Genomic DNA, 10,118 nt, shown 5'->3' with positions numbered 1-10,118 from the left:
GGGGTAAACCCCCCCCCTTTATTTTTCCTGTTTTTTTTTTTTTTTTTTTAAAAAAAAAAAAAAAAAAAAAAAAAAAAAAAAAAAAAAAAAAGAAAAATCAATTTTTTTATTTCTCTTCTGCCTCACAATTTGTGAACAAGTTGACGAGAATGAATTACAACAGATCACCCAAACAGTGCTTTATGTTAAAAAAAACATTGCAGGTTACAGACGGATCACATGTCGGTAAAGATGTGTTTATTAACACAACCAAATGAAAGTCAGAAGGATTGTTTGAAGTGAATCAAAACAGGAAGACGAACCAAACTGAATTTACAGTTGCATTCATAAGCCGGTTAAAAAGAATCAATTATACTTCCAACCAGCAAGAAAAAGAAAACGGAAATCTGAGATATAAGCTTTTAACGACTATAGGGAAGCATCTCGTGTGCCATATGTTTCACCATGTCAGGACAACATGCAATACTTGTGGGTGAATGTCACAATAACGATGAGACTTGCAGGAACCCTCAAACCTCAAACACTTCGCAGTATTTATGTCTTTCTGCTTTGTGTTCATTGGAAATATACATAATGCTTTAACTACCAAACTATAAGTTTACCTTCTAAAACATTTTAAGCTGCATTTGTCGTATCAGTTATAAGTTTCTTTTAAGAATGTTGGTTTATCGTCGCCACAATAAATTCCAGTTGATGACGTCTAAATCCCCCAAAATTGTCCGTTTATCAATAAATATAAATAATTTAGAAAATATGACTGAATGCAGGTACTGTTTAGTGACATAAACAGCCATTCAGTCACATAAAAAATTGTAATAAATAGTTCTTGTCATTTTTACAATTATCACAATAACACCACAAAATATCATTATAAAACTTTAAGTCCATATGACCCAAACCTACACCATATATATTATATATATATTACTTACTTGTATCGTACTTCAATAATTGTCAAATATCTATCAGTTCAAGCAGTTCTTTGTGGTATCAATATTGTATAAAGTCATGCTGGAAAATTGATAAACGTGTGATATAATATGTAGGCTGTATTGATAATTTTTTTTTAAGTAAATGTTTGCTTTAATTACCCCAGGGTCAGATATTTTTACATTTTAAGGGAAAGTTTTAAGCATTTTCCAGGCACACAGTGCTATTTTATAGCACAATCAAGTAACTATGTTTCAGTCAGTTGTTATAAAAATGCTGTAATGCGTCAAATATGACTTCAGAGAAATTTTACTTCCTAATATGACGCCTCAAAATTGGGCTTCTGTCTCTTTAAAAACTGCTGCCCTTTCTGAAACTCTGCCTTCAGGAAGTCACCACAGCATGGCTCCTCCTTTAACCCTTTCACAATGTTTGTACCAGCATTTCACTGAGAAATCAGGCAGAGGGTCGGAAACTGCAGGAACGAGAAGGTGGGGCTAGGTGCAATCAGGCGTTTTGCACAGCTGAATGGTTGCCACGGGAGATTAGAGGATTTCTCAAACATGCATGAAATAATCAAGACGACACTCCGGGTATGTTTTTGATGAGGGAATTATATTATAACACGATGTTATGTAAAGCTCAAAACAGTTGATTTTTTAATACTATCCCTATAAAATATAAGAGAAAAAAACATCCGTTTTGTTTCTTGTCCATTACATAAAAATTGGCATATACCCCATGCTGCATCTCAATATTCTGCTGTAAGGTCAAACAGTGCAACTCCTACCTCCACTACAACTTTTTGTTGTTTTTTCAGTTACTTGTCAGATGCTTACCATCACAGGTGAAAGTCACAGGCTGCTGAGATTCAGGGATTTCAATGGAAACTTTGACAGAGCAGTTATTGTCCGGTCCGCTCTCCCTCTGGGCGATGACAGGGCTGAGGACGAAGCCCGGGTTGGTCCCGATGTCGTCGTGAGGGAATCTGGAACGTAGGCTGCAGGAGGAAAAGAAACAAAAGAGGGTCAAGGCATTTTTATTATGTTTTGGTTTTCATGCCCAGTGGGGAAAAAAGAAAATATAACATAAAGGGAAACAAAGGCCAGCCAGCCAGCCATTATAAATCAGATGATCTGGATCAGACTGCTGGATGAATCATGGGGAAAGTCTGACCGGATAGTTTTCTTTGCTAGAAAATGAAAATGCCAAGAAATGTTCTCTTTTGTCCCATTTGCACTCCTCTAAATTGTAAGCTATGCAAATCATTTTTTGTTGACCACCCGGGATGCAGTGACGCTGCCAGACGTTGGCTGGGCGTTGACGGTGTGATCATAGTGAAAGTACATTCCGTGAGCACGGCTTCATCGTCACCCCACCCAAACCAAATACTGTGGTAAGAAAACTCTGTACGGATCTTGGAGGTTAACTAAACTGGAAACGTGTCATCAAGCGAGCGCGTGCGCATTCAGAAGCAGGCCTTCACTTACAAAAGGTGAAAAGCTTTAATTAAACCATGGGTGTTTTTGCTTACTTTTTAAATTTAAGTTAAATTTACTTCAGACTATTAGCAGACTGATACCCGTTAACATACTGTGGGAGGATCACTAGGACACTTTCTTCGTATTAAGCCAGAAGCTGCATTACATTTCTAGTATGAAAAACGCATTGTGACATGTCACGACCAGTCTGATACTTGAGACACCAAATATCTCTAGAAGTGCTTCTACTTGCATATTATAGTAGGTCAAATACCAAATATACCGTCATATGAATTAATACACATGGTGGAAACCGCCTTGCACAGCCACAGAAGCCAACAGTCTTACTCATCTCTGCTCTTGTTTTACAAATGCCAGCAAGCTGAAGTGTATAGGCATTTCATATTCCCAAAGCACATAGACTGTTATGTATGGTGGAGGATCTGTGATGCTGTGGGCTGGTTTTTCTTCCCAGGGAACTTAGAACGTCGTTAGAGTGCATGGTCTCAAACTTTTCACGAAATTTAAAAGAAATGTCTTTTGAGCTCAGCCAAATTACTGAAACTAGATAATCACTGGGTTTTCAGAGAAAGACAATGACTCGTTAAACATAAAAAAAAATAAAAATCATCAAATTGGTTCAACAAACCCAAAGAAACCCAACTGTCTTCTATGGCCAATCTAACGTCTATAGAAAATGTTTGGGTTGAGCTGAGAAAAGAGAGCAGGTGAAAGGAGTCAAAGTTTTAGACACTCTGGAGAAACTGTGCCAAACGGTCAACAAGCTCCCTCTCTGTTCAAAGCTCCTGAAATGTCAAAGACTAAGTGCTGCCAAAAGAAGGTTGTGAAAAGTGTTAACAGCAGCAATGCTAGTGCCAATTGTGGGACGGGTCATTTGGTCAGAAACAATGAGACGTTTCTCTGCTTTGTGAGTGGATTTTCCCCGTTTCTAGTGCCATCACACAACTGAAACAAAACATGGATTTATTAACCAAACTCTTGCACGTCTTTGCCAGAGGTACCAGGCATTTTCTTGGGTGTTGGATGTGATATGCTGTACCAATATTGGTCCATCCATCCAAATCATTAAATTCAATCATTAAGACACTTCCATGAACACAGGTGTACACAACTCAGTACAATGGTATGCTGACTACTTCCCACAATCATCTGGGAAATAATGGGTTGCTCTCAGAAGCTCAGTGAATTCCAAAGATACAATCAGACACATCAGCAACTCATTCTGGTTAGCAGTCACCAGGAGAATGGCTCTAGCGCTGAACGCAAAGTTTGGTGCAGAGGGGATAATGGTGGGTGACTGTTTTTCAGGAGCTGAGTCCATCAGTTCCAGTGATAGAAACTCTTAGAGCTTCAGCATACCAAGACATTTTGGAAAATTACATGCTGCCTACATTGTGGGAAAAGTTTGGGAATGTCCCTTTCAGTTTCAACATGACAGTGTACAACGTGAGTTAAGAGGGGAAGAGTCGGACTGGCCTGTACAGATTCCTGAACTTAATAGATCACTTTCTGAATCAGCTCAAGCTGAGACCAGCATCAGAGTCTGACCTCATATGACCTCCAGACAGAGTGGTCAAAAATTCTCATAAACACATTCCCAAACCATGAAGGAACCATTCCAAGCAGAACCTGAAAGCAATCCTCCCGGAATAAAGACTACTTTCTTCTTTGTACAATACAATTATGTAATAATTGTATTGTATAAACAATATGATAAATGTATCATAAATACTACAATTATTGTATTGTTTATTGTGAAAATAGTCTCATAAGAATTTGTATTATTGTGGTAAATTTCAGTTATTGATGGTAAACAAAAACACAAAGCTGATAGTATTACTGGAAATTTTATTTTTGCTATTTTCTCCACTGTTTGTTCCACATTTGCTTCAATAAAAATCAGTGAATTTGAAAATATGACTAAATAAAGTTACTGTGTGCAGTTTAGTGATACGCAAGTTGTGTCCTGAAGAAGCCAATTTCAAATGGGAATGTTTTTCAAGAATATTTCTATTTGTGGCACTGTGAATGCTGTGCCATGCAGCCATACAATAAGATAATAAAAAAGATATATTTTTTATCATAATATTTATTATCAGAATAGCACCTCAATATATCACACTAAAATTCTATGTCGAAATCGCCCACCGCTATCTTAAAGATGAAAAACCAGCAAAGAGTGGACCGACTTCGTTTAAAACTCTGTAGATTGAGAGAGCAATGTCACTGAAGTTCAAATACGTCTGAAGATAGGCGAGTTTGAGTTTGTACCGCCCAAAGGGAGGTTTATTGTTCTCCTCGGTAGAAACAATCCAGCTTACCTTGCCAAGTCTTTACAAAACGCAACAATCTCCAGGTTTTGGGCGTCCTGTTCCTCCAGCACAGCATTCTTCACCAAACCATTCCCTTTTCCCTAAACAAGCAAAGGATTCACTAAGATTAGAATTAAAAGAACAATTGCTTTTAAAAAAAAATACACAGATAAAAACTTGGATTGTTGAGGGTTAAAAATCATTAAAATGCTTTATATCTTATATGTCCTTAAGTATATACTTCTTCAAAAGAGCTTAGCAAATGTCAGGATAGCAATAGTGAGTTCAAAGACTGATAAAGGGGAAGTTTTATTAGAAACACCTCAGCGCTTATTAATCCTCCAGAGCCAATCAACAAGTCAGAAGGAGCACAAAAACACAACCATAAATCTTTAGAGCTTTTGTGTCCGTGTGACGCTGCCTTGGTTCAACAATGTTTGTTGAACCAAGAGGTTTTAAAATAAAAAGTAGGGCTATCAAAGATATGGAAAAAGAATCTAATACGTAATTTTGCATATTCACACACAGAGAAATAAATCCTGAGACGACACCCTTTGGAATTGCTCTAAGAGATTCCTGGAGGCCGGCCCGCGGCAGAGAAATCACAACTACACTGTGTCTTTTACTGCCGTCTGATTGTCAGCAGCTGAGGAATGCACTTCCTGAGGCACAGGAAATGAGACACGCAAAGACTCCGCCACTTCCTGGGAAGCAAAAGTGCTCAGTCATGGCTTGAAAAATCGGTCAGACCTCATCCCAAATGAGGCGGAAAGAGCTGATGGAGAGATGGAGAGGGATGAGGAGGGAAAAAAATGGATGAAACAAATGTGAAGAATATTGATGACAGATTTGATAGAGAGCTGAACTTAACCAGAGGCTGGATTTACTGCAGAACTGCTTCATTTTGTAAAGTCCCAAACAAGACAGTGAAGTTTGTGGTCTTAATTAGAGATGTACCAAACCAATGTTAATATCTGTATCGATCCATATATCAAAAACTATTCTAGACTGTGTTTTAAAAAGAAGAAACATTTTGAGTCAACTCAAGTCTGTTTTTGTGTATCAAATCGGTATCAGCAGATACTAAACCTCAGGTATCGGAAGTGAAAAAAGTGAATCGACATCACTGGTTTTAATGTGACACAATACAAATAAACCTTTCAGCAACTCTTGTAGTTGTGTTATTAAGAAACCAATGAATGAGAGGCAAGCAGAGGGAAATCAGTAAGGTTTGTTTTAATTCAAGAAAACCACAAGAGATTCTTCAAAAATGATAAGTGAGAAGCTTTTATGGTTAAGATCAGAATAGCATTGATGCGACACTGTAAAGCACCGAAAGGCCAATCTATGTTTCACACCATTTTTTTTCCCCCGCCGGACACCGGGTGGGAACTCGGCGGGACTGAAGTCATGGGAACAGCTCCTTTAAATTCACACGCTGACTAATCTCTCATCTTCTCTCTGCCCGTCCGCTAACATATCACAACGTTGACTGTAAAATCAGGAACACACTGTGCAACATAAAGACCACAGCCTGTTCTAAGTAATTCAGTGAGTAGATCCAAATAAGCATTTTTACACATAATTTGGCAATTTTTGTGTCCACTATTTCAGTTTTTTTTTTCCCATGTTTGATGGCGTTCTTGTCCATGTTTTTGCGGTGAGAGTTTGTATGTGAGCATCCTCTCTGAACATGTGTGGGAATGTGTGTTCAAACAGAGACGAGTATTAGACTCACAAAGTAAATGTGACATTGCCATCCAAGATGAGGAAATGCAATTTTGTTTTTTGGACTTCCTGTTTTGTTTTCTTCCAACGCCTCCAATCAAGAAAAAGGCTGAAGTTCAAGTTCTCACTCTTCAACAACAAATGAATCAACCATGTAGTTATAGTCCTGCCAGTGTAGTCTGCAAGGTTTTTAAAGAATAAAATGGAACATGAAAAACAGCAATTGTCATATCAAAACCCGAATGTTTCATGAAGAAAACATGGCTTCAACCTAGAACACTGTGGCAAATGCCTTCAAGACAAAAAAAAAAAAGAGGGTAAAAATTATTTAATTTTTTTTTTTTTTTTTTTTAATTATGACTAATTGAGTAATTTGTAATAAAAACTGATCACTTTCTGGTTTTCTGATCCACTTGCTGTCCAAATTCTACTCTAAAGTGACAGACAACCAAATAAAAACCCATGACTTCTTGCTTAACAAATGGCACAACTGTTCCTGGCATTTCTTTTTCTTGGGAAACTCAACCTTTTAGATGACAGAAGGAAACTACTATGCAAATCCTTATCCAAACTGAAATGAAGAAATATCACTGCTGTGGTCAACAAAATGTTTAACAATTCCCCAACTGCAAAAAAATTATATATTTTTTTCTAAAATTGATTGTTTTAAAAAGACAAATACATAGTGAGCTTGAGTAACACATTATACTGTCTAAGATGACAAAAAATAAAATGAATAGCTTTTGCTAATTCCACATTTAGTAGTGAAAAACTAAAGGCTCTAAAAAAAAAAAACATTTTCACTAGACGTTGAATCAAACTGCAGCTACACACTTGGATAAAAAAGAAAGAACAAAACAGGGCTCTGCAGAAAAAGTTGAAAGAAGTTACACTTTAATCGTCTGGGTGTGATATATTATCATTTTATCCTGTTACACATTTACTGCCAGCAATAGCAAACACACTGCAAAGTGTCTTGTGAAAAACAGCCTTTTTTCCCCTCATCGGGTATCGGGTTCACCATGTGTGGAACTGAAAGAGGTCGACACCCTGAAAACAAAAACACCCTCCTCTGCTGAGGCATTAAAGGCCGTCTGGATAAACCTCAACATCACTGCGACGTAGAGGCAGCGGATCATGTTGGCAAAACACTTTGGCAGTGTTCAAAACGGGCCATTTTCCAAGCAGAGCGACGCTAAGAAGAAATCGGCTACAGCAAACTGTAAAGTTTATATCGGGGGGAAGCAAGAAGCCTTAAAGCAGAACTACTACTGCTTTCAAAACGGAAGTATCTGATAGCGAATGAAGTCACGCTTCCTGTGATAAACTGAAATCTAGGACTACGAATGGACAAACGGATGATGAAACACTGTTAAATGCATCTTCATTGTTTTTATCATGCACTCTATTAAAGATTATATTTGCATTGCTAAGCTGCAGGTCATTTCTGCTTTCTTCAGAGAAAGGTCAAAGTTTAGGAAGCGGCGTGTCGTTCGTCAGGCGAGTCACAACGGACAGAAATCAATGCAACATCCTCTTACAGACTGCATCGCCCTTAAGCCCGCGCTATCCCACCAGAGGAACTTTAACGTGAGAACCGCTTAAGGTGTAGGTTTTCACATTTGTGCAGAGTGTGCAATTAACCCGAGCAGAATAGAAAAATGGGGCACAGTCTGAAGTGCGGAGGCGTCGTTAAAAGACTTGTGGAGGTTTGGAAGTGTGCGGGGGAAGAGAAGATCTGTCTGTTATGTAAAAAAAAAAAAAAAAAAAAGAAGAGTGCAACTGACATCCTGCAGGTTTCACTTTCTCACTCAAGAACTTGAGCAACAGCACAGATAAATTGGGCCATCTCATAAAAATCAGTCTGCATGTCGAGGGAAAGGTGGAGGAGGGTTAGATATTGCTTCAATAATAGCTGGTTATTACCAAAATGACGTCATTACAAACTAGAAGATGATGTTGATGTATTCAGCTGTAACGTATTGATTCAAAAGTACATTCATCCGAAGAGACGCAACACTCTGGAGCTGACCGTGAGTAACGTGAAGGGGTCTCATCTTAACCCAGACATGGCAGAGTGCAGTAAAGGATGTCAGTAAGAGGAAGGTTTGAAGAGGCGCCAGTCAGGGGTCGGCTGACTGACAAGAAGTCTGTCACTCACTGAGGCATGACACCCAAGCTAAATATAAAGGCGTATTTGTTTGGGTGCTGATCATCATCGACTCAAGCTTTACCTACAAATGAAAGAGTGAAACAGATGGGGTAGGTGGGTGGAAAGGTACACAGCAGCTAGATGGAAAGAAACAGCCACACAGTTTGAAGTCAAGTAGAGTCAAAGTGAGACAAGGGCGGGGGATCAGAAATGCATGCTGTTCTTTCCGGACTGTATGTTGCTCTGGAGTAAAAGTTGCAGTCATTAAGAACTTGTCAAACGTGAGGATGACATTGTTTATGTTGATGAAAGGTTCCAGACAGTGACACATTGTTTTCAGTTGCTAGGAAGTCAGCTGGCAGTTTCTGATGCACCGATGTCTGCGCTCTTGATCAGGGTGGTCAGGAATAACTCCGCTCCGACTGAATCCTGATAATCTGTGCAATCATGTCAGATTTTCCTACGTTAGCCGGTGAAGTGCGTAGCGGAGCAGAAAAGCCTACAGTAAAGGTCTCGGCATAGTTGAGCTGAACTGCCGAAATCAGTTGTCATTGTTGCAGTCAAAATTGCATCATTTTGTTCTCAGCCTCATATTGTCTGCCCCTTTTTGTAAACGTGGACTTAAGCAAAGACAGAATAAATAACCAGATACTAAAAGCTGGTTATAGTTATGTTAATACAAAAAGGTATAAATAATAAGAAGTGGAAGGGGAAAGCCTTAACAATTCACCATTAGTGTACATTTTGCATTATTGCTTAGTCCATTTAAAAAAATTTATACTTCAACTGCATAAAAAAAATCATGTTACATTATGTTAACAGTGAGGAAAGAATTAGTAATAAATCATAATAAAAAAAACCTACATATCAGTAGGACAGCATTCAGACCATTCATTCGGTTTTTTTCTCCTATTCTTTCAAGCTACTGCCTTTCTAGACAAAAAGTACTGGAAAAAAATGTAGACCATGTTGCTATTGTTATTCCAACTGTTTCACCAACATGAGTCTTTAACCCATCTTGGATATCACTCTCACTAGTGTTTAAAAAACACTTATAAATAAAAACAATGATAAACCTGATGGGAGTGCAGATAAAGCCTGGTGGCCCGCCAGCCTCATCATACACTGGGTGAAACCCTGGAGTCACAACATTTAATTTGACTTTGGGATCAATAGAGTATTTTTTGAATTTGAATTGAATTTGCAGAAGGTAATCAGGTTAGTATCGCTCAAAATGTTGACTATTTTTAACCTTTTCAGAGATCTGGCATCTCAGGAGAGTTGGGTTAAAATAGCAACACATTAAGGGTGATAGTTGGGCTATTCCGCCACAGAGGACCTGCACAGACCTGTTTCTGTTTGCAACCAGCAAACAGAAACAGGAGCAAGCAAACATACAACACCACCATCATGACCTCCCAGTATAAAGTCGGCAGGCATGACGGACAGACAGAGACAAGAAAAAGTGAGGCCAACATTGAAAAGGCTCAAACT

At 38.4% G+C, this 10,118-nt stretch overlaps 1 protein-coding gene across 1 annotated transcript in view; it reads right to left on the bottom strand.

The window, feature by feature from the left end:
* pik3c2a (phosphatidylinositol-4-phosphate 3-kinase, catalytic subunit type 2 alpha) overlaps positions 1–10,118 on the bottom strand; it is a 67,167-nt gene that overhangs the window by 43,661 nt on the left and 13,388 nt on the right. Inside the window, exons 3-4 of the mRNA XM_015059680.1 lie at positions 4,754–4,845; positions 1,770–1,930 (exon numbers count right to left, since the gene is read on the bottom strand). Of these exons, the coding sequence (XP_014915166.1) occupies positions 1,770–1,930; positions 4,754–4,845 (253 nt within the window). The remainder of the gene's footprint in view (positions 1–1,769; positions 1,931–4,753; positions 4,846–10,118) is intronic.

The sequence above is a fragment of the Poecilia latipinna genome, unplaced genomic scaffold, assembly GCF_001443285.1.
Source record: "Poecilia latipinna isolate Pla-1442-1.1 unplaced genomic scaffold, P_latipinna-1.0 Scaffold1648, whole genome shotgun sequence".
Taxonomy (NCBI): Eukaryota; Metazoa; Chordata; class Actinopteri; order Cyprinodontiformes; family Poeciliidae; genus Poecilia; species Poecilia latipinna.
The sequence above is the reverse complement of the archived record's forward strand: the minus strand, read 5'-3'. Positions and strand labels throughout refer to the sequence as shown.